Here is a 23,535-nt window from a genome sequence, read left to right on the forward strand (position 1 = left end):
AATGAAATTAAAGCAAACCAATCTAATAAAGTTATCAGTGAATACCTGGCCTACGCTAGTCACAGTTGGCCTCTGGGATGTAAACACCGGCACATCAGAGCTTTAAACGTATTGGTTTCAATCATATTCTAATCTTCTGAACAAAATATAATGTCAGTTTATTTCAATGTCGCGTAACAAGATCAATATGAATTTTCTTCCTTGTGTAGCCAGTACAGTGCATGTAATTGTCCAAACACAGGGTGTGTGTTTCGGTACAGCAAAGTGCAATCCAACTTAAAAAATGAGGAAATAACCACATTTACAAAGGGAACCATATCAAATTGTTTTCTGGATCTGATTTTTCTATTAACACAATGCAACATGTTTCACTTTAGAATGTGTTTACTTCTTACTGCTGCATTACATCGTGATGGTAACACTAGTCATCATGTACTCGTGTTTACCTATACCAGTGCCGGCTTGACTGTAAATTCACACCTCCATAATATAGCTAGCTCCTACTGATCTGCTTTTCTGTTACTGTCATTAAATCCATCTCTCCTCTCTGATGTTTGGCTTCTCTTTCAGTGGGCGACAGTGACCCTCCAGCTTCCCCACCACGTGCTGAAGCTGGTAGCCAGTGCCATTGTCAATGAGCTCAAGAAGATAAACCAGAACGTAGCTGCCTTGTCTGTGGCCTCATCCATCATGGACAGGCTCTCCTACCTCTTATCAAGCGCCAGGCCTGAGCTTGGTGTGGGCCCCGGGCGCTCTGTAGATAGGTGAGCGAGCAGGAAATAATGTCTCCCCCCCCCCCCTAAAATCAAACCACTTTTTGAGCATCAATCTGTAATCTATGATACACAACACGCACATCACTGATAGCAAATAATCCACTACAGAACAGGAACTGTGATACATTCCACACCTGCACAGGTAATACTGAACCTGTTCGTTATGTGTTCTCTGCAGATCTTTGATGTACAGTGAGGCCAACAGGAGGGAGACTTTTACATCATGGCCCCATGCTGGGTACAGGTGGGCTCAGCCTGATCCAATGGCACAAGCAGGGTTTTACCACCAGGTAGGTTGTCTTAAAAGCACACTGCTCCACGTGCAAGGGCCGTTACCAGAGTCTTCTGCTGTTCTATCCGCCCGGAGGATGTACTGTTAGCACCGTTAGCTTAATCAGGATGTTGCAGCCTCGCATTTTGCATGCTTCCCCAGCATGGTCCAGAGCAGATGTTTATAAATCATTACTATTTCAATGCTGTTTATGCTTGCTGTGTATTGTTGAAAAGCAGCTGTGTAAGTGTTTGTCCCGCCCTGTCTTTCCATAGCCTGCCTCAACAGGAGATGACAGAGCCATGTGTTTCACCTGCAGTGTGTGTCTGGTCTGTTGGGAACCTACAGATGAGCCCTGGTGAGTTCACTTTATTAATGATGCATTTATTTAGCTGCTATGACATATGACTGACAACCAACATTTCTGTGCTATCCCTAGGTCTGAACACGAGCGACATTCTCCCAATTGTCCCTTTGTGAAGGGTGAGCACACACAGAATGTGCCGCTGTCAGTGACACTGGCCACCAGCCCTGCCCAATTTCCCAACAGCCCCGACAGTTCGGACAAGATCGCCTGCTACGGCTTCGGCAGCTGTCCACAGTTTCTGGCTGCTGCCACCAAGAGGGGCAAGATCTGCATCTGGGACGTCTCCAAAATGATGAAGGTCAGAACATCTGAATGTGAAAGCATCAAACTGTCTCTTATGGGTTGTGTTTCACTTTCAATGATATCGGTGTTAGCCTGTAAATGTTAGTATGGGCCCAGAATCAAGAGTGTGTCTTTGTGGGCTGAACAGGTGCACTTGAAGTTTGACATCAATCCGTACGACCCGGCCATCCTGAGGCAGCTGATTCTGTGCGGGGGCGCGGAGCAGAGCCAGCAGACCCTAAGCGAGTCTCGCAGACCAACCCTGGCCTGGCTGGAGGAGTCCTCCTCCTGCTCAGACCTGCCCAAGCTAGAGGGAGACAGGTAAAAGAGTTGAAGAATAAAAATATACATTTAATTAACAGATCAAAATGAAATCACTACCCTTTCCTCCCAGACGTCAGTCAGTCAGTCAGTCAGTCAGTCAGTCAGTCAGTCAGTCAGTCAGTCAGTCACTCACTCACTCACTCACTCACTCACTCACTCACTCACTCACTCAGGAAATGTTGTTGGATAGCAGCACTCCTACATAACAACAACAAAAAAACCAGTTGTGGACTGGATGTCACTAATAATTGAAGGGCTATGATCATGTCATTATCTCTTCTAAGAGTACCTCTTCTCCTGGAACTTTGAATATAGCAAAGAAACATCTGATAAAGGTTTGAAAATAGATTTCCAGCTGTTAGATAATTTAGGATAGTGCCAAAACATGGCACCGAGTTTAGGAACTATCCTAAAACAAACATTCTGTGGATGACTTAAAGGCACTAGCCATATACTTGACTCAAGCACTCAGTTATTGTTTCTTTGATGGAATCTTGTTTGTGTTTTATCATGTATTACAAATCACTTCTTCACTTGCAGTGATGACCAGTTGGAGGATTCAGACAGTGATGAGCATTCCCGATCAGAGTCATTGACCGGTATGAAGACATGAATTACCACTGTTTGTCATTTCTGAGTGTTGGTGGTGTTAGATTAGGATGCACCATATCAGAAGCAATGTAGATACTGGGTGTCACTTTACATTTTAACCTCTGCTTTTATTTCAATATTTTTATTTAAAAAACAAATTTATCCAACCTGGTATCAGGAACTTGACAGACCTCTCCACTTGTTTTTATTCCAGGCCAGCAGTCCCAGTGGGAGAGCATGGATGTGAGCCTGGGGGTGACGTCGCTGAGTGTGCTGCAGCAGCCAGAGAAGCTCCAGTGGGAGGTGGTGGCCAGTGTGCTGGAGGACACGGTTAAGGACCTGGAGGAATTGGGTGCCAACCCCTCACTAAACCAAGCCAAGGCCCACAGCCAGGCCAAAGCAAAGGACAAGGTGGCTGACTACCACAACATTCCCTTCCCCTGCCTGCTGGCCGGAGGCCTGCTCAGCTACCGCTCAGCATCCAGCACACCCAAGGCTGGACCCCCACCCACAGCCCCAGCAACAACTCGCAGGACCACAGATGGTCCACTAAGGACTCACGGCCCTGAGCCCTTTCACCCTGGGCCTCTTCAGGACCAGGGCCCTATGGAGATAGAGACCTGTAACCCCCAGATTGCGGCCCAGGAGCAGGGCTTCTCTAACCTTGTAGGTTCCCAACCCCCCAGCCCTTCCTCTCTGCCGGCTGTGCGCAGGACTATACCTGTGCTGCTGTTGTACAGCATCAGAGAGGTGGATGACAAGTCCTCAGGGCAGGTGTTTGCTCAAATGAACAATCTAATGAGCAAGGGGCTCCACGAGGAGGGCTTCACTGTGCCACAGATTATAGAGATGGAGTTTGACACGCATGAGCAGCTTCTTCTTCAGGATCCTCCTATCACTTACATTCAGCAGTTTGCTGATGCAGCAACTAATCTGGCAGGGTTGGATGGTCACATGGACAAATGGAGCACGCTGGCTGCGGCCACGGCCTCCGCCCCCCCTCGGCCTGGAGCACTTGTGCAGTGCTTGAGGCTTCCCAAACAGCTGGAAGAGGAGAACCTTTATGTGGACTCGATCACGCCCTGCTGGGACGGTGTGCACCTCCTGGTGGGCCTGCAGCCATGTGGCCACGAGTCTCTGAGTGCCACAAACCAGGTGGAGGCTCTCAACAACCTCAACCGCCTGCACTCTGCACTCTGCAGCCAGCGCAAAGGAGACAGCCTACACTCAGTGGCCAATGGGGTGGAAGGCCACCACTCGGGGGGCTCACCGCCTCAGACCCCCCTCATTCTGCCCCCAGGAGACCAGCCGCAGCAGCAACAGAGGTCCCCAAGTGGTGGGCATGGCGGCTATCTTGCCCTCTACAAGCTCAACTACTCCACCCGTATCGTCACCTTGGATGAGGAACCGGTGAAGGTGCAGCAGATCTGGGACCCTTGTGATGCCATCACCTCCCTCATACTGCTGCCTCCTGACGTGCTGGACAGCAGGGAGGACGACAGTGAAGAGGTTCCTGAGGAGGCTCTGGCCTCAGGGTCCAAAAAGGGCTCCTCTGGGTTTGGAATGGCCCCTGCAGGCTCTGGTGGCTCTGCTGGTACTGGGACTGCATGTGGAGCAGCAACAACCAGCAGCACTGTCACCGGCCCCTCCACTTCTGGCATGAGCCATAAAGAGTGCAAGCGGGTGGAGGTGACGGGCCTTGGCCACCTGGTGGTGACGACACGGGCTGGATATATAATGATACTAGACCTGTCCACGTTGGAGGTCCTGGCCAAGGTGGAACCGCCTAAGAAGGAGGGGTCTGCAGAGGAGACAGACCCCTTTGTCTCAGTTACCTATTGCTCTGGGACTGACCGCCTTTGTGCCTGCACCAAAGGTGAGTGTTTCCTTCCTGGGCCTGTTTCTGCAGAGTACAGTTCTGCTGACTGCTGGGATAGATGGGCTGTGATTGTGTTTAAAGAATTGGGTTTTCAGATTGTGTTCAGCAGCAGATTATCTGTGGTGATGATGGAACATGTCCTCCAGTTCAACATTGAAGTGTTTTTTGTATAGCTTTTGAGCAAAATTGAAGCTCTGTGGCACACAGGAAGAATATATACTTTTCATGGTATTGGCATGACTATTCGTGGCTCAAATTCAAATTACCAGTGTAATTACTCAAAAATAATAAGGTATGTTTTGTTGTTTTTTGGCATTTTCTCGCTCAAATTGGACAATAACTTAGCTGCAACATGTACACAATTGAGGTGCCTAAAAGCCTTAGATGTGTTGTTATTAATTGATTATTTGAGTCTATTAGAGCATAGTGGGGTATATTTATATTTATATGTATAGTACACTCAGGTGTAAAGTTATCTTCCCAGTTAATTTCTTGGTCAAAACTCAATAAAAACCTTTTTAATAATGTATTTATGTTCTGAGTTGTGTGAACAGGCATTAAACGCATGATGAAAAAATCAATTCTTCTGCTTCCATCAGCAAGTTTAATGTCCAGCCTTGCTTTATATATGTTTTCTTTAGTTCAAGAGATTTAGCACCTGCAGGTGATATGTTTATAAACTGTGAGAATAATAAAGGTTAGAGTTAAAAGAGCAGTGAGGTCATTTGTAGGTATTCATTTAGTTTTGTTTCTCGTTTGAAGGTGGAGAACTTCATTTTCTTCAAATTGGAGGTGTGTGTGACGATCTAGATGATGGAGACATGTTTATCGATGGCCCCCTTTCCAAAGGGTCTGAACTGCTGCTTGAGGGGGCAAAGCCCTCCTCAAACCCCTCTAGCCCTGGGATCACAGGTGAACCTGAGACACACACACACACGCACGCACGCACGCACACGCACACGCACACGCACACCCACACCCATCTTCACTCACTCAGTAACTGTCCACTTAAGAAATCATGGCCTGAGTCAGTTAAAACATTTCGGTGGTAAAATCTTTGCCCCTCTGCGATGTTGCTAACCTGAAACTGTCCTCCCTACAGGAGTGGACCTCCTGGTGGACCAGCCGCTGTCCACGGAGAGCCTGATGTCGCTGGTGGAGCTGACGCGCTTCGAGACATTGATCCCCCGTTTCTCAGCCACTGTGCCACCATGCTGGGTGGAGGTGCAGCAAGAGCAGCAGCAGCGGCGCCACCCACAGCACCTCCACCAGCAGCACCACGGAGACGCAGCCCAACACACGCGCACCTGGAAGCTTCAGAGCGACAGGTAGCGTGACCTGTGTCTGAGTTTATGAAGTTAATTTATTTCTACATATTGCCGTTTCAGTGTAAAAGGGAAAACAGGTATGTTATAACATTGACAATTACGGTCCAGCACTGCTGTCCACTTCTTCAGATAGTTAAATCTTGAGATCATCCTCTTTCATTCACTAAATAAAAAGAAGAAACTGCAGCACAAATTGGAGAAGCAAGCTTAATTATATGTTGTTTCCATTCAGTATCGCTGTATGACTGCAGTCACTTCAATACGTGTCCCAGTTGAATGAAGGGCTCCCCCTCTTATAAATCATCTCCAGTGCTTTAGTTTGAATATCTGAGTAGTGACCCACGTTGTCTTTGCAGCTCCAGCTGGGACGAGCATGTGTTTGAGCTAGTGCTGCCCAAGGCCTGCATGGTGGGTCACGTGGACTTCAAGTTTGTCCTGAATGCCAACATCATCAACATTCCTCAGATCCAGGTCACCTTACTGAAGAACAAATCACCCGGGCTGGGCAAAGTCAGCGGTAAGGACACTGCCTTGAGATGCTATCTGTTCTGTAAAGTATTTGGTACACTGACGATACTGAATTGGTAGATTGTTCTTTGCAACTGCTCTGTTTTGATCCAGGTGCTTAAAGATGTTCTTTTTTCATTTAATATCAGCTAAAAGGAATTGCAGCCTTTTGAAAATGGATCCTCTCTCTGTTTTATTCCTGCCTCTTATGTCTTTAACAGAGACGGCGGTAGACAGACAGATCTCCTTCCCCCTCTCCAGCGTCCTCCATGCGAACGGGGAGAGGAACGGACAGCCTCTGCTGCATGACTTCACAGAGGACATCCAGTTCATGGACATTGAGGAGACATCAGGTAAAGAATAACACCAGTTCTGATTTATATTAGAGACAATTTTCTGAAAAACTGTAACAAACATGAGCGTTAACGTTTGCCTTTAGTGTTTAAGCGCTTTGAGTTTGATTGACAGACAGGACAGACAACATTTAAAAAATATAATATATATATTTATTATGTTTTAGGGCAGAAGGTTGTTGTTTACCATTGTGAAACTCTCTTAATGTGTGTATTACCCGCCCTGAGTATAGCTGCTCATGTGTGTGCTGCAGGTTCCATGCTGTGTCCATTCCTGGAGGACCACAAGGAGGACATCCTGTGTGGTCCAGTGTGGCTGGCCAGTGGGCTGGACCTCTCCGGCCATGCAGGCATGCTCAGTCTCACCAGCCCCAAGCTGGTCAAAGGTAACTGCACTCACAATTACATGTTCTGGGAGGTCATCATGACCTGATCACAGCCTGACCCTCAGGGGTTTAGTGCTCGAGAAGCTGCTTGTCACTTGTGAGTGCGTCCCTGTTTTCTAAGCTCTATTATCCTCCCTCCCCTGCAGGCATGGCAGGAGGCAAGTACCGCTCCTTCCTGGTTCACATTAAAGCGGTGAGTGACCGGGGCATGGAGGAGAGCCCCCGGCCTGTGGTGAGGATGCCATGTGCCAAGCCCCAGGGCACCAAAGCCCACTCACTGTCCACCCTGCTGCAGCGGGCTCAGGCCTCCAAGGTACACATCCCTGCTTCCGTTTTTTTCAAGATGTGTGTATATTTGTAATACTCCCATGCAAATATACATTTAAATCATGTTTTTATGGCTTTAATAGTTTCTCATATCCTTAACTTTCTGGAATAAAATAATAATTAGTACTTCACTATGAACACACTCACAGTAATTAATTTGTTTGTGTGTGTTTGTAGGAGAAGGTGTCTGCAGTGAAAAGCGAGAGCTCAGCGCCCTCGAAGAAAGTGGAAAACATGCGAGGCTGTGACCTGCTGCAGGAGGTCTCAGTCACAATCAGAAAGTTTAAAAAGACGTCGATGCCCAAAGAAAGGTTCATTCCATCAGATGACAGTGACTCCTTGCTATGCTTGTCTCTACTGTTCCTGTTGCAGTAGTCAACTTCTTTTTCTCCTTCTGTGCTCCTCAGGGTCCAACGCTGTGCTATGCTGCAGTTCCCAGACTTCCACGAGAAGCTGCTGGACGCGCTGTGTAGACGCACAGAAGTCAGCCCGGCCAATGAGCACGCTCAGAGCCTCATCCTCGACATCCTGTGCTGGCTGGCCGGGGTGTTCTCTAATGGACCTTGCAGGTAGGACTAAAACAACACAACAAGACATCTTGTTCACACGTTACTTCCACTGTGACATTTTACAGACAAAAATATATTCTTGGGCTTCTTTTTCAGTTTGAGAGAAGGAAAGGAGGGCCTGCTGGCTAAATCCCGGACGCGGCTAACGGAAATCATACGGATGTGTTTCTTCGAAGCTGGCCGGAGCATAGCGCACAAATGTGCTCGCTTTCTTGCACTTTGTATAAGGTAAGAAGCATGACATGATTTCAGTGGTAATGCCTACATGCCAGGTGGCCATCTGAACGGCCTGTGACACTGAGGGGAGGGGGCCGATAAATTAAATACAACACTTACTCACTTGTTCATCAAAATAAATTGTCTACAGATAAGTTGCATAGCACGAAAAAACACATACTGAATATTCATAAGCAAAGGTTTTAGCACATACCCCTGGAGAATATTTGTTTTTGTTTGCCATGTTGCAAAATAAATGTTGATTTTCTTCCGCTGAGAGCACCTAAACTTGGATTTATGAAGTGAGCAGTGCCGTAATTCCGGAATTTTTCACGCAAAGATCAGCGGGTTGCACTGGAAAAAAGCATAACCCATTATTTGGTTCCTATAGTGAAAAAGCCCATCTTTCTTTATGTTTTGGGGTTTATATGGACATAATAATAAACCTGCTGTTGTGTTTTTTCTCGCTGTAGCAATGGGAAAGGAGACCAGAGTCAGCAGGGTTTTGGAGTCAGTCTCCTGAAGGCAATGCTGGACAACATGCCTTACCTGCCTGCATCAGCTACTGGTGGTGAGTAGCTGAACAGCAACACAGATCCTCTCCCCCCCCCCCAGCATTCAGTCCTAACCCCTCTGTCCTGTCTCAGGATCCGTGTTCTGGTACTTTGTGCTGCTGAACTACGTGAAAGAGGAGGACCTGGCCGGCTGCAGCACCGCCTGCGCCTCTCTGCTCACCACCATCTCTCGGCAGCTGCAGGACCGCCTCACCCCCCTGGAGGCTCTGCTGCAGACCAGGTACTGCAACTACTTAAAGAGTTTCTTACAGCCTCTCCAGGGCACAAATACTATTTTATTACTTTACTTTTTTATCTAATAAGTATTATTAAATCATTGCTGAAATGAAGCCCACCACCGCATCTGCGTTGTTTTCTTAATTCCGGGATGTATCTACCCAGACATAAGCATCACTCTCCCCACTGCAGGTACGGCCTGTACAGCTCTCCCTTCGACCCGGTGCTGTTTGACCTGGAGGTCAGCGGCTCCTCCTGTAAGAATGCCTTCAACAGCAGCATCGGAGTCCAGTCAGATGAGATCGACCTCTCTGACATCCTGTCAGGTATCAGCTTTTCACACGGTATTCTGACTAACCATGAAGTTACAAACAATGCACATGAAATAAAAATGTCTTTAAATACATTTTTGTTTATTAGAAGGGTAACATGTAAAAAGATGACTCCAGTCTTTGTTTATCTGATAAGGATGTATACACCCTTAATTACATTTTAAGTCATTTAAATGGCATACTGACTCTTTTCTCTCTGTCTTATTGAATTCAAAATCTAAAGAGCTGGAGATTTGAATTGTATTTTTTTCCTGAAGCTCGAGTGTGTTCCTGACTGTTTGGTGTTGTGTTGTACAGGGAATGGAAAGGTGAGCAGCTGTGCAGCGGCAGAAGGCAGCTTCACAGCACTGACAGGACTCCTGGAGGTGGAGCCTTTGCACTTTAGTTGTATCTCTACTAGTGATGGCACACGGGTGGAGCGAGACGACGCCAGCATGTTCACCGGTAAACATTACTTTAAATAGATGTCTTTGGCCCCTGATCTCAGAGCAGTTATTAACTGTTATTTTTAACAATTACGAATAATGCTGGAATTAGAATGAACTGCATAAAAAAACCTGTGGTTCACTTGAGAAGCTATTGGAACCCTCTTAAGTCGTCATCTCCTGAACTCCTACTCTTTAACCCCAGTGAGCACGTTTGGCGTGACGCCTGCGGTAGGAGGCCTGTCGTCAGGAACTGTTGGAGAAGCTTCTACGGCGCTGAGCTCTGCAGCACAGGTGGCGCTACAATCCCTGTCCCACGCCATGGTGTCAGCGGAGCAGCAGCTGCAGGTGCTGCAGGAGAAGCAGCAGCAGCTGCTCAAGCTGCAGCAGCAGGTACACACACACACACACACACACACACACACACACACACACACCAGCAGTTAGTTTTTCTAACTTCACTCACTTAATAAAACTAACTAAATATAATTTTCCATAATTTAGATTTTCTTGATTTTTAATTGAACTGCAATCACTGCACTTCTTTTTGGACAAGAACAGTCAAAAATGTCACAGCTGAGAGAAGAAACAAAAGAAAAGATGTACTTGGAAGAGTTATCTGAATCTGTCATGACACATAAGATGACACACTGCAAGAGCAGAGGAAACAAAAGTAAACAAGTGTGTATATACAATAAAGGATCACAATATACACTGTGTATATATATATATTGTGATCCTAGTAGACTACTTCAAAACTGAGGTGGTTTCACTTGTCCCTCGGATAGTACAAATGTTAATAGAAATCAAGCATAAGATATTTGGTGCATGTGGCTGCGGCCTTTTTTTAATAACATGTCTAAAATCCATTTGTAAAATAAGGCCTTTCAGACTGATGAGTATCAGAGGGTCAGCTTACATCCTGTTGGTTAAGTTCCTGTAGGCCAAAAGCTTTGTTACTGTTTACCAAGTGTATATGTGGTCTTCTTTTTTCGTTCCCTCCTGAAACATGTAATAGTATCCAGCTGCAGATCGTTTTCTTTCAGTTATTCTGCTGCTTTAACACCAATTATCTAATGAGTGAGTAACCCCTCTGTCTGCGCTGCGAACAGAAGGCCAAGCTGGAGGCCAAGCTGCATCAGACCACCTCTGCAGCCACCTCTGCCTCCGGAGTGGGGCCCATCCACAACTCTGTGCCTTCCAACCCCTCCTCTGCCCCGGGCTTCTTCATCCACCCCTCTGACGTCATCCCACCCACACCAAAAACTACGCCTCTCTTCATGACTCCTCCTCTCACGCCGCCCAACGAGGCGGTGTCAGCGGCCTTCAGCGCTGAGCTGGCTCACCTGTTCCCCGGCTCCATGATGGACCCCGGGCCCGTCAACCTGGCTGCGCACAAGAACTCACAGAAAGCCAAGCCGGTGAGTTCCTGCAGCTTCATGTGGTAAGCTAGTGACCGCTGCCTTTCATGCAGGGCTGGCTGGTGACCCGCAGTTCATCTTTAGCAGCAACTAAAAACTACCCAGTGCACGAACGTCTGCTCAGTTTCATTCTCCTTTTCACTCAACAAAGAAGGAAGTACAAAATGACACGTTATACAACAATATCTGAGGGAGACTTACAGTACATTGAATTACAATGAATCCTTCCCTTTATTCATCCAGGTTTCTGAATATTCTCTCATGGGTTTGCAGGCAGTCTGTATTACTTGCAGATACACAGTGATGAAATGGGTTCCAAAACGTCGTTGTAATTCATTCGTAAATGTATTTATTGTTGCTGATCATATCAGCTATTCATTCAATTACAAATCCTTTTTTTTATAGTTCAACATGTGTAAATAAAAATAATGCCTTTGTGAACGTATGCCTAAACTAGAACAGACAGCCAAGGTCAGCTTTTTGTCAATCCCTTTATCTAGCAATCAGATAACAACACATCAAGAGGGATTATCTAGTTAATCTTTGTGTAATATGGTTTTGTTTGTGCTGCAGAGCCCCATGGGCAGTGGTCTGGCTCTGGCCATCTCCCAGGCGTCTCACTTCCTGCAGCCTCCTCCACACCAGTCCATCATCATAGAGAGGATGCACTCTGGTATGTCCCATAGCAAAATCACATATTCACCACCTTTCCTCTGAGTCATGTTACATTAGTTATCCTTTAGAAAATATATAGTGTAAACCTCAGTACAGTTATTCCAAAGTTAACTTCCGGTGTCCTTTCTCCTAGGAGCTCGTCGCTTTGTGACGCTGGACTTTGGTCGTCCGGTGCTATTGACTGATGCTCTGATCCCGACCTGTGCGGACCTGGCCTCGCTGTCCATCGACATCTGGACGCTGGGAGAGGAGGTGGACGGTCGCAGACTGGTGGTGGCCACCGACATCAGCACCCACTCCCTCATTCTGCATGACCTGCTGCCCCCACCTGTCTGCAGGTTCATGAAGGTCTGTATTTTGGATTGTCACATGATGGCTGACTTTGATGTTGGTTTTTTTTGTTTACCATAAGTATGCCTTCTCCTCTTTTGCTTTCTGAACTCTAGATCACTGTGATCGGGCGCTACGGCAGCACCAATGCTCGGGCAAAGATCCCGCTGGGCTTTTACTACGGACACACCTACATCCTGCCCTGGGAGAGCGAGCTGAAGTTGATGCACGATCCTCTGCGGGGAGAGAGCGAGGCCGCCTGTCAGCCAGATGTGGATCAGCATTTATCCATGATGGTGGCGCTGCAGGAGGACATCCAGTGCAGGTAAGCCTGGAAATAAATCAGCTCTTATTCCACCTGCATTTCCTGTTCTGTGGGGTTTCACTGGCTTTACCTTAAATTGATCAAAAAGATATTCTTAAGAAAAGTGGAAAATGAATGTCATCAACTGAGGCGTCATAGTGGGATTTACCTTAAGAGCATTTTATAAAATCAAAAGTTCCATTGTACAATCTACAGCACCATGGGTAAATTGTCAAATCTATGCATATATTGTGCTTACAGTAATCAGAAGTAACTTATCTGTATGCATTTGTTAGGGCAGTATTCTACTGTTTAGTATCAAATCAAACCTAAGGACCAAACCAACAGTGTTATAATCCTCATTACTTTCTGCCTCCTACTACTGTCAATGACCTTTGACTCCCAAGCCCTATCTAAAATAGCTGGACTGTGAATGTGTAGCAAATATTAGTCAAAAAGGAGATATTTGCATATATTTAGTGGTGAAATCATTCACATTCAATGCTCTCCTGTTCTTGTTCGCCAGATACAACCTAGCTTGCCATCGGCTGGAGACGCTTCTGCAGAACATCGACCTGCCGCCTCTCAACAGCGCCAACAATGCTCAGTACTTCTTACGCAAGCCAGACAAGGTGGTGGAGGAGGACCAGCGAGTGTTCTCCGCTTACCAAGACTGCATCCAGCTGCAGCTGCAGCTCAACTTGGCTCACCACGCAGTGCAGCGACTGCGCGTCTCACTGGGGGCCAGCCGCAGGTCGCTCCCCACAGCCGGGGCCCCGGAGGTCCAAGAGCTGGTCAACAACTCCTCCACAGAGCAGCTGAGGACCATCATCCGCTACCTGCTGGACACACTGCTCAGCCTGCTGCACTCCAACAACGGTGAACAAGCGTGATAATAACATTATTCCTATTTGATCTTTATATATATTCAGTAGACTGATGCAGGACAGACAGGGACACAAATACTTGGATTTTTTCCCCAAGACTTTTACCAGTACAATATGGACAGCATCATACTTCTAATCACAGCTGATTGATTGGTGCCTCTGTGTCTTTCAGGCCACGCTGTGCCCTCAGTGCTGCAGAGTACCTTCCATGCCCAGGCCTGTGAGGAGCTCTTCAAACACCTCTGCATCAGCGGCACGCCTAAGATCCGTCTCCACGCAGGCCTGCTGCTGGTTCAGCTGTGTGGAGGAGAGCGCTGGTGGGGCCAGTTCCTCTCAAACGTCCTGCAGGAGCTCTACAACTCTGAGCAGCTGCTCATATTCCCTCAGGACAGGTAGGGAAATCAACCACACAGATTCTTCCCCCAGTGCTTTAACTGTATCACATTGAGGATTATTATTCTCAGTGTAAAAGTCAGAAAAGTTGGCAGGCATGTCAGCCAATTGTTGTTGTTGTTTGGTTTTTTAGGTTTTTTTTAAAAACTAAAATGGGAAAAAAAGCTGGTCCACTTTTTAAAGCCCAGCTTAAAGCAGCCTGGGCCATTGTTGCTAACTTCGGGTCTAACTCTAAATCAATATGGAAATGTAAACAAAACATGTAGCTCTATAGTTAGAGCTGCTCTGGTTTCTTTAAATCCCAGCAACAATCAGAGAGAAAAACACATTCAGTTTATTTAAATCTCATTTAAAATCCGTGTTAGAGAGGAAACAGCTCTGTCAACACTGAAACAGTCTCTTGAACTGTACATCCCTCCCTCTGTCTGTTTGTACGGTCTGTGCCTTAACCTCTTGCAACCTAAAATGTACCTTTTTCATTTTTGTATTCGCATTTCCATTATTGTATGTTTTTACTTATTGTATTTAATTGTGGTTTTAAATAAAATGTGTTTTATAGGGTGAGATACAACATCTTTCCAAGGACTACAGATGAGAAATAGCCTCTTGGCTAACTCTGTAGCGCATTAACAAAAATGAACACTGTCCCCATTAAAATAAATAACTTAATAGATTGTTCTCCTACAAACGTGTGTCAAATGACCCCGTTTCAAGTTCACCAATGCAGTATTTTCCATCTTGTTTGATCCCAGGGTGTTCATGCTCCTGTCCTGCATCGGCCAAAGATCCCTGAGTAACAGTGGAGTGTTGGAGGGGCTCCTGAACCTGCTGGACAGCCTGCTGTCTCCCCTGCAGCAGCCACAAGCCTCCGCCCAGCGCAGGACCGAGGGTACGGCCACCATCACTGTGGCACTGTTACACATTTATGTTTGATGGAGCAAAAATGACAAGGAATGTGTGTTTCAGGTGTTTTGGATATCCCCATGATCAGCTGGGTAGTGATGTTGGTTTCCAGACTGCTGGACTACGTAGCCAGTATAGAAGATGAGGCCGCAGGGGGAAAGAAGCACCTTGGAGGGAAAGAACGAGAGCGATCTTTTACAGGTATAGAAACTACACGGTTTTCCATCTTATTTGATGAATTCACTTTTTTAATTTCACCTATGATTATATATTTTATTTCACTAAAGGATATTCATGTTTCATTTTGACATATCTGTTGAATATGGAACCACACACATTCTGATCTGTTGAAGTGCAACATGGCTCTCTGAATTATCTTACCGGAGAGAAGGCTTGTTAGGCTTTCATACTCTTATTCTCACTTCAGCCCTCTCAAAAAGGTTTGATTGAAATCTGTCCCAGTGATGTGAGGAGTGTTGTTGCTCTGTCCTCCAGGTATTCAGTGGAGCTTCATCAATAACAGCCTTCAGTCTCAGAACTCCAGCAGGGCAGCTAAAGGGAGCAGCAGCCTGGACCGACTCTACTCACGCAAGATCCGCAAACAGCTCGTCCACCACAAGCAGGTAAATGTGTCTCATTCCGACACAACTTCAAATCCACACGCACAAATATGTTCTGAAAAGTCAGTGTGATAATATGTGCTTGTGTGCGAAAAATCCTACATTAAAAACTCTCATCTCATGTTTGACTCAAATGGTTTTGCAATGCTCCTTTTTATCATGCCCTTTTTATTGCAGCAGTTAAATCTATTGAAAGCAAAACAGAAAGCTTTGGTGGAGCAGATCGAGAAGGAGAAGATCCAGAGCAACAAAGGCTCCTCCTACAAACTGCTGGTGGAACAGGCCAAGCTCAAACAGGCCACATCCAAGGTGAGCATCTGCATGGAGAGTGAGCAGCACCAGCACTGTGCGGGATCAGAGGTCAGCTCTAAGAGAAGACCCATGTTGTGCAATAAGTTGTCTCCATGTTTTAATAGTATGAAGGCGTTCATATTATAATATTAAGATCATGCACAGACCTGACCGCAGTATTAACTACAGAGCTACAGATGAAGTCTTCCACTTATTATGCCTAGATAAATACATTTACTGGGGGAAAATCTCTACGTAGCCCTTCTAACACAGCTCGATGTTTGCCCTGCCTGTCTTCCAGCACTTATTTACATGTATTTTTATATTAAAATCAACAGTATTACAGAACATGACAGATTTGACTGGTGAAATAGATAATGACAACATCAAGAATGTACAGAGGTAGTGCATCATAAAGTGTTAATCATGTAAGAAAACATCTCTTGTCCCTAGACCAGACAACAGAGCCCTGCTCTTATTTTCTGTAAGCACTGAGCTCTTACAGGGATTCCATACTCAAAAAAAACTGAAACTGCTCCTCTCTTAAATAGAAGCTGAGAGCTTCATGGTGCATACACTCTAACACACCACTTATCCTCTGTGTGACAGTTAGGGGTTTCCTCCGACACCCACTTTTATAGAATGCAGCGACTAGCACAGAACAGGAAGATTTTAATTAGTTAATTGATTTTGAGTAATGTCTAGGGGATTATATATGCCTACAATGCACAATACAGTTGTTTACTGTCTTACCAATACTGTAAGACCCTCTTTCTAGAGTTAAAATGATATATACACATTCTATAAACAGTGAGCCTTCTTTAATTTAGCATTTGTTACAAAACTTCGATGAATCTGTGTTGATTTCATTGCGTCTCTCTTCCAGCACTTTAAAGACCTGATCCGTCTGAGGCGGACGGCCGAGTGGCCCCGTTCCACGTTGGACACAGAGTCCAGTACAGCCAAAGAAGCCCCAGAAGTAGAGCCTCTGCCCTTCACACTGTCCCATGAGCGCTGCATCTCTGTGGTGCAGAAGCTGGCCCTCTTCCTGCTCTCCATGGACTTCACCTGCCACGCTGACCTGCTGCTGTTCGTCTGCAAGGTATCCGCCTGACCCTGCTGCATGGACTGTGATATTCCATCATGTAGATACACATAAACAAGTAGTGATCTTATCCCCTCAGGTCCTTGCTAGGATAGCCAACGCCACACGACCCACAATCCACCTGTGTGAGGTGGTGTCTGAGCACCAACTGGAGCGCTTGCTGCTCCTGCTTGTGGGAACTGACTTCAACCGGGGGGACATCTCCTGGGGGGGCGCCTGGGCACAGTATTCCCTCACTTGTATGCTACAGGACATCCTAGCAGGTGTGTTTGGGTTGCTTTGAGTCTGGTGATATGTAGTGACTTGATGATTGAAAGTGAGTCACTTTTAGAGTTCCAGATGAAACATTTCTCCTTCATCCCGTCTCGTGTTACATGGGATATTTAGGGATATATATTTTGTTGTATTGGCGTTTTAATGCGGGTTTGGATTTTTATTAGCCATGCTAGTACTAAGAATATGTTTGTCTATGTTAGTCGTACTTTCATCCAATTATGAAAATGAACTATCTTAATGATGGGAAGCATTTCCATAAAATAATTAAACATAGTCAAGTCCCCTTGAGCATAAATTCGGACACATTTGGCTATCCTTAGAATCCTTAGATTTTTTTAAGTGAAATAGTTCAACTAGATAAACTGGCACCAAATCTGTACCCACACTTTTCCTCTAGTGTTACTATTTGAACCAAATATGTGCAAACCTGAAGACATTCCCATCAGCCTCAGCTTTACTTTTCCTGATTAGTGCCGATTAGCTACCACACTAAACTAAGGTGGGAAACATGGTAAACATGAAGCCTGCAGTGATGACATTGTCCGTTTGAGCATGTTAGCATTTTAATGTTAGCATTTAGCTTAAGCACGGTGCTTTGATTCTCACAAAAACAATATCAAACTGGTGCATGTCTCTCAGAGCTGTGTGTCACTAAGAGTAAACGTTGTTGTCCCAGGTGAGTTGCTGTCTCCGGGCTCTCTGGACGGCATGGATGATGGTGCAAGCGGCGAAGAAGCCGGGGCGTCTTCCTCCTCAGCGGGGGCCGATTCGGACGACTGCCTCCCCCAGACGAACTCCATCCCCCTGGTAGAGAGCATTGATGAGGCCCTGGTGCCTGACATCATTGCAGGTACTACGGGGACATCCTCATTATTCCAAAGTGCGTGGGTAGCCCCGTCCACATCAGACACGCACGCACACACACGCACATAAATGTTGATCTGAACCAACACTTTGTATTATCACAATATAATGTATTTCTTTGTTGAGTATATTTGCATTTCCCTGTTTTTTTAACAGTATCAATGTGTTTTCATTTTTGTAGTTCTGTCACATGTAGAGTCAGCCATTTTGGCCCATCAGTGAAGTAGCAAAAATTATTATGACTCCTGTCTTATTTAGGAGGAGTAGAGGAGATCGGCATTAAAATTGCCCAGTAACCTGCTAAAGAACATTTCGCCTGCCTGTTTGTTTCCCTAGTGTGCTTGCTTGGCAATATTAAGGCTGTTTTTATTATCCAAAGGTGCTCCACCTCTGTCCTCTTTGGAAAAAGATAAAGACATAGACTTTGACTTGCTACAAGACCTGATGGATGTTGATATTGATCCTTTAGATATTGATTTGGAAAAAGATCCTCTCGCTGCCAAAGTGTTTAAGGTATGTGTGACTTCCTATTCTTCCCTTTTTTTCTCTCTTCTTGTTTATAACTGGGTATTGTCTTGTGTATTGATGGTATTACATTGATGTGTTGAGTATGTACAGTGGGGCAAAAAAGTATTTAGTCAGCCACCAATTGTGCAAGTTCTCCCATTTAAAAAGATGAGAGAGGCCTGTAATTTTCATCATAGGTATACCTCAACTATGAGAGACAAAATGAGAAAAAAAATCCAGGAAATCACATTGTAGGATTTTTAATGAATGAATTGGTAAATTCCTCGGTAAAATAAGTATTTGGTCACCTACAAACAAGCAAGATTTCTGGCTCTCATAGACCTGTAACTTCTTCTTTAAGAGGCTCCTCTGTCCTCCACTCGTTACCTGTATTAATGGCACCTTTTTGAACTCGTTATCAGTATAAAAGACACCTGTCCACAACCTCAAACAGTCATACTCCAAACTCCACTATGGCCAAGACCAAAGAGCTGTCAAAGGAGACCAGAGACAAAATTGTAGACCTGCACCAGGCTGGGAAAACTGAATCTGCAATAGGTAAGCAGCTTGGTGTGAAGAAATCAACTGTGGGAGCAATTATTAGAAAATGGAAGACATACAAGACCACTGCTAATCTCCCTCGATCTGGGGCTCCACGCAAGATCTCACCCCGTGGGGTCAAAATGATCACAAGAACGGTGAGCAAAAATCCCAGAACCACACGGGGGGACCTAGTGAATGACCTGCAGAGAGCTGGGACCAAAGTAACAGAGGCTACCATCAGTAACACACTACGCCGCCAGGGACTTAAATCCTGCAGTTCCAGACGTGTCCCCCTGCTTAAGCCAGTACATGTCCAGGCCCGTCTGAAGTTTGCTAGAGGGCATTTGGATGATCCAGAAGAGGATTGGGAGAATGTCATATGGTCAGATGAAACCAAAATAGAACTTTTTGGTAAAAACTCAACTCGTCGTGTTTGGAGGAGAAAGAATGCAGAGTTGCATCCAAAGAACACCATACCTACTGTGAAGCATGGGGGTGGAAACATCATGCTTTGGGGCTATGTTTCTGCAAAGGGACCAGGACGACTGATCCGTGTAAAGGAAAGAATGAATGGGGCCATGTATCGTGAGATTTTGAGTGAAAACCTCCTTCCATCAGCAAGGGCACTGAAGATGAAGCGTGGCTGGGTCTTTCAGCATGACAATGATCCGAAACACACCGCCAGGGCAACGAAGGAGTGGCTTCGTAAGAAGCATTTCAAGGTCCTGGAGTGGCCTAGCCAGTCTCCAGATCTCAACCCCATAGAAAATCTTTGGAGGGAGTTGAAAGTCCGTGTTGCCCAGCGACAGCCCCAAAACATCACTGCTTTAGAGGAGATCTGCATGGAGGAATGGGCCAAAATACCAGCAACAGTGTGTGAAAACCTTGTGAAGACTTGCAGAAAACGTTTGACCTCTGTCATTGCCAACAAAGGGTATATAACAAAGTATTGAGATGAACTTTTGTTATTGACCAAATACTTATTTTCCACAATCATTTGAAAATAAATTCTTTAAAAATCCTACAATGTGATTTCTGGATTTGTTTTCTCATTCTGTCTCTCATAGTTGAGGTATACCTATGATAAAAATTACAGGCCTCTCTCATCTTTTTAAATGGGAGAACTTGCACAATTGGTGGCTGACTAAATACTTTTTTGCCCCACTGTAAATGCTGGATTAAACAGCATTTACAGTGGCACCTAGCTCATGGAGTGTTGGACAAACTTGCTTAATATGACTTAAAAATAGACTATTGCAAGATTGTCTCGAGTGCAGGAACAAGTTTCTCAACACTTTAAGGATGAACTTGTTAATGATCAAAATGTATCAGGAAAAAAGATACCTAAATGCATCATTTGTCCCTGGATTTAGTGCTAATTTCTAATCGGAATAATTCAATTTAAGTTTAACCTTTTTATTATGTGATATTTAAAATATGTATTAGAATAGTTGCAAAATCATTAAATGTTCATTTTAATTTGGGCTGTCAATCAATTAGAATATCTATTCTAAATGGATGTTAAAGATTTTTTGTGGGTGGACAAATATGATTGCTTTATAATTAATCATAAATTATGTTTATAATAAATAAACAATGTTTATTTATTGTAAGTTATTATTTTATCATTATTATTCAGTATAAATAATGCAATTATGTCTATTCAATACAGTAAACATAATACACAGCAAGTCATATTTTAAACTCTTCTTACTCCCGAGGAAACTTAATTCAGTTTGCAGTACGTACAAATGACCTCAGTCTTGTCGATGCTTTATAGCTCAACTTTCCATTCAAAAGTGACTTCTCCTCTTCAATGTGTAGTGGGTTTTTGCTGTGCTCCACAGTGTTACCATGGTTTCCTGATATTTCTTCAAACTACAGAGCAGGCCGAGGGTCAGAATGCGCGCCTTGATCACGCATAAAAAAATCAGTGCCGTCAAAAGGAAGTTGCGTTAACTTTGACAGCCCTAATTTTAACACATTATGTGAAAAGGTGCAACCAACCTGAAGGAAAGGTGCTTGTTTGGTCAGTTTGTGTCATTTATCAGCCTAAATTGTTTTATACATTTGTTTAACTAACAGACTGAAACATTCGACAGTGGTGAATTCTACGTGTGACTACTTATCAGTCAAAGATCACAGATCAAACATTTTAGTAGGATTAGTGATGGCCCTAATGTTACCGTGCAAATTCAACAACTTTACCAGTTAGTTTAGTAAACTGAAGGATCACTCAATATAAACGCTGTGAGGGAGTTCTGGAAGAGGTACAGGGAAGTGATTTATTTGTTTTCTTGTTGCACATCTTGAATGAATTAAACCAAGTATAGCTTAACATATTTTACTTCCAGCAACTGGATGACCATTTTGGTATTTGAATGTAAATGTAGAAGTTGACTTGTTTATTGTGCCCTCGTCCTTACATCTGTCCTCAGCCTATAAGCAGCACCTGGTATGACTACTGGGGCGCTGACTATGGCACATACGGGTACAACCCGTACATCGGGGGGGTTGGTATCCCAGTGTCCAAACCTCCAGTTGCCGCAGAGAAGCCAGGGTCCCAGAGTCTGTCAGTGTCCGTGTCACAGGGTGAGTACAGGCTCACATCAGCACCGGTGTTGTCCGCTCTAAATCCACTTTATGATGTGATTGACCTTTGGCCCCTGTCTGTCACAGCACTGGACGCCCGGCTAGAGGTGGGCCTGGAGCAGCAAGCTGAACTGATGCTCAAAATGATGGCAACCCTACAGGCCGACTCTATTCTGCAGGCCCTCACCTCCAGCTCGTCCACAGGTAACCTCACACCACGAACAGAAGCCATTTTATTTAAATAACTGCTGTTCAAGCCCCAGAAGTGCTCAACAACCCACGAATATGTTTCTGTGTATCACTGCTGTAAGATTGGCTTGTGTGTCTGTGTGTGTTTCAGTGAGCCAGGCCTCCAATGGGACTGATGACTCCCTGCTGAGGGCCCTGCATGGGGGGGGCTCCCCTCCAGCCAGCAGCCTGATGATCCAGCCCTCGTCCATCCCCATGTTGAGCGGCTGCTTCAACAAGCTCTTCTCCATGCTGCAGGTTCACCACGTACAGGTCAGCACACACAAGTACAGAAGGGGAACAGATTCCCTGACTGATTTCAAACATTTAGTCTACATGGTTAGGTAACTCCCATTTTATTTTGAATCAGTTCCATGGGGACTCGGCAACTCCAGAACTTTAACATTGTGGTTTTTGGAGCTCTGCCGTGTAGTTTTGGCTTTGTGTGCTGGTGCTGTCTTACTGCAAACGCCATGTCTCCCAAATAACGTCTGTCTTGCAGCAACAGGACTAGCTTTAGTATCTGTTAATCTGGGTTTGCAGAAGTTAACGAGGCTTCTAACGTATACTTCGGTGCAATAACACTGTGCTTCATGTGAAGGACTCAGCTTTTTAGCTGAAATGTCATTTCACCTGCAAATTAGTAAAACCTCCTCACACTGTGCTGTCATCAGCTGCCCAACAATCATCCTCAGCTTTGGAAGAATATGAAAACTCAAAAGCTTCTGCTCAGTGAGGATTTGATGAAGATAACATTTATGGTACAGTCAGTCTAAATCCAGATTCACTGGATATGTTTCTTGGATTAAATTATGCTATCTGATTAGTTTCATATTTGTATTAAATGATGACATCACCAGTGTGGATCATTAAGGTGGTACATAGTTTCTGAAAGTCTAGGTCATTTTGATATTGAATAAATAGTTGCTTTCTTCTCTCTCAGCTGGAGTCCCTGCTGCAGCTGTGGTTAACACTCAGTCTCAACACATGTTCCACTGGCAGTGAAGAGACTGGATCAGACATCTTCATGTTCAACGCCAGCCGAGTGCCCACCATCCCACTCAACCAGGGTCAGGACTCCTTCTCAACCCCTCTGAGAGGGAAGTCCCTTTTACACTGGCTGTTTTTGTGTGCGTTCTTATTTTCTAAATGTTTTGTGTGTGTTTCCAGCATCCATCACCAGTTTCTTGACAGTGCTGGCGTGGTACCCCAACACCTCCCTGAGAACCTGGTGTCTGGTGCTGCACTCTCTGACACTGATGACTAACATGCCAGCCTGCGGTCAGTACTCCACTCTCACTGAATCTCCTCAGAACTCAGATTTAGCAGAATTCAACATGCATAATGAAATCATTTTAAATCACCAGCTGTTTATTTAATTTACCTGTGCAACATGCTCAGCAGTCCCCAACTTCTTTCACTTACAATCTGAGCTGCCCTGAAGACTATTGTCAGTGTTCTGGTGTTAAATAAGCTCTGTTTGAACTTCCAGGCTCCAGCAGTGGGATGAGCTCTCAGGAAAGCACCGCCCAGCAGATGGTGTCCGACCCCACCCTGGTTCATGTCCTGGTGCGCTTCCTGTCTGGCAGCAGCACCAACGGGACGAGCCAGCACAGCTCTCAGGTGGGCCCCACCGCCACCCAGGCCATGCACGAGTTCCTGAGCCGCCTGCAGGTCCACCTGTCCTCCACCAGCCCGCAGATGTTCAGCGAGTTCCTGCTCAAACTCATGCACATCCTGTCTACAGAGAGGTATGCTTCTCCTCCTCTGTGATGACTTTTTTAACAATGGTCGCAGCTCAGTTAGTAGAGCTGATGGTCCATGTACTAAGGCTCGGTCCTGATGCACTGGACCCAGGTTTAAATCCAGTCT

The 23,535-nt window shown here is 45.3% G+C and overlaps 1 protein-coding gene across 1 annotated transcript in view; it reads left to right on the plus strand.

The window, feature by feature from the left end:
* Positions 1 to 23,535, plus strand: part of birc6 (baculoviral IAP repeat containing 6) — a 90,091-nt gene that overhangs the window by 5,979 nt on the left and 60,577 nt on the right. Inside the window, exons 4-44 of the mRNA XM_063874736.1 lie at positions 571 to 764; positions 955 to 1,066; positions 1,323 to 1,405; positions 1,487 to 1,712; positions 1,845 to 2,017; positions 2,561 to 2,619; positions 2,826 to 4,487; positions 5,253 to 5,402; positions 5,593 to 5,818; positions 6,175 to 6,335; positions 6,547 to 6,678; positions 6,933 to 7,064; positions 7,211 to 7,377; positions 7,569 to 7,702; positions 7,799 to 7,960; positions 8,057 to 8,188; positions 8,650 to 8,747; positions 8,824 to 8,971; positions 9,160 to 9,293; positions 9,597 to 9,743; positions 9,930 to 10,117; positions 10,837 to 11,145; positions 11,719 to 11,818; positions 11,954 to 12,168; positions 12,267 to 12,475; positions 12,981 to 13,333; positions 13,514 to 13,733; positions 14,487 to 14,623; positions 14,701 to 14,838; positions 15,133 to 15,260; positions 15,435 to 15,566; positions 16,435 to 16,650; positions 16,733 to 16,916; positions 17,606 to 17,779; positions 18,173 to 18,306; positions 21,282 to 21,435; positions 21,523 to 21,639; positions 21,776 to 21,936; positions 22,607 to 22,733; positions 22,834 to 22,944; positions 23,156 to 23,414. Of these exons, the coding sequence (XP_063730806.1) occupies positions 571 to 764; positions 955 to 1,066; positions 1,323 to 1,405; positions 1,487 to 1,712; positions 1,845 to 2,017; positions 2,561 to 2,619; positions 2,826 to 4,487; positions 5,253 to 5,402; positions 5,593 to 5,818; positions 6,175 to 6,335; positions 6,547 to 6,678; positions 6,933 to 7,064; positions 7,211 to 7,377; positions 7,569 to 7,702; positions 7,799 to 7,960; positions 8,057 to 8,188; positions 8,650 to 8,747; positions 8,824 to 8,971; positions 9,160 to 9,293; positions 9,597 to 9,743; positions 9,930 to 10,117; positions 10,837 to 11,145; positions 11,719 to 11,818; positions 11,954 to 12,168; positions 12,267 to 12,475; positions 12,981 to 13,333; positions 13,514 to 13,733; positions 14,487 to 14,623; positions 14,701 to 14,838; positions 15,133 to 15,260; positions 15,435 to 15,566; positions 16,435 to 16,650; positions 16,733 to 16,916; positions 17,606 to 17,779; positions 18,173 to 18,306; positions 21,282 to 21,435; positions 21,523 to 21,639; positions 21,776 to 21,936; positions 22,607 to 22,733; positions 22,834 to 22,944; positions 23,156 to 23,414 (8,198 nt within the window). The remainder of the gene's footprint in view (positions 1 to 570; positions 765 to 954; positions 1,067 to 1,322; positions 1,406 to 1,486; positions 1,713 to 1,844; positions 2,018 to 2,560; positions 2,620 to 2,825; positions 4,488 to 5,252; positions 5,403 to 5,592; positions 5,819 to 6,174; positions 6,336 to 6,546; positions 6,679 to 6,932; positions 7,065 to 7,210; positions 7,378 to 7,568; positions 7,703 to 7,798; positions 7,961 to 8,056; positions 8,189 to 8,649; positions 8,748 to 8,823; positions 8,972 to 9,159; positions 9,294 to 9,596; positions 9,744 to 9,929; positions 10,118 to 10,836; positions 11,146 to 11,718; positions 11,819 to 11,953; positions 12,169 to 12,266; positions 12,476 to 12,980; positions 13,334 to 13,513; positions 13,734 to 14,486; positions 14,624 to 14,700; positions 14,839 to 15,132; positions 15,261 to 15,434; positions 15,567 to 16,434; positions 16,651 to 16,732; positions 16,917 to 17,605; positions 17,780 to 18,172; positions 18,307 to 21,281; positions 21,436 to 21,522; positions 21,640 to 21,775; positions 21,937 to 22,606; positions 22,734 to 22,833; positions 22,945 to 23,155; positions 23,415 to 23,535) is intronic.

Source organism: Eleginops maclovinus, chromosome 22 (genome assembly GCF_036324505.1).
Source record: "Eleginops maclovinus isolate JMC-PN-2008 ecotype Puerto Natales chromosome 22, JC_Emac_rtc_rv5, whole genome shotgun sequence".
Taxonomy (NCBI): Eukaryota; Metazoa; Chordata; class Actinopteri; order Perciformes; family Eleginopidae; genus Eleginops; species Eleginops maclovinus.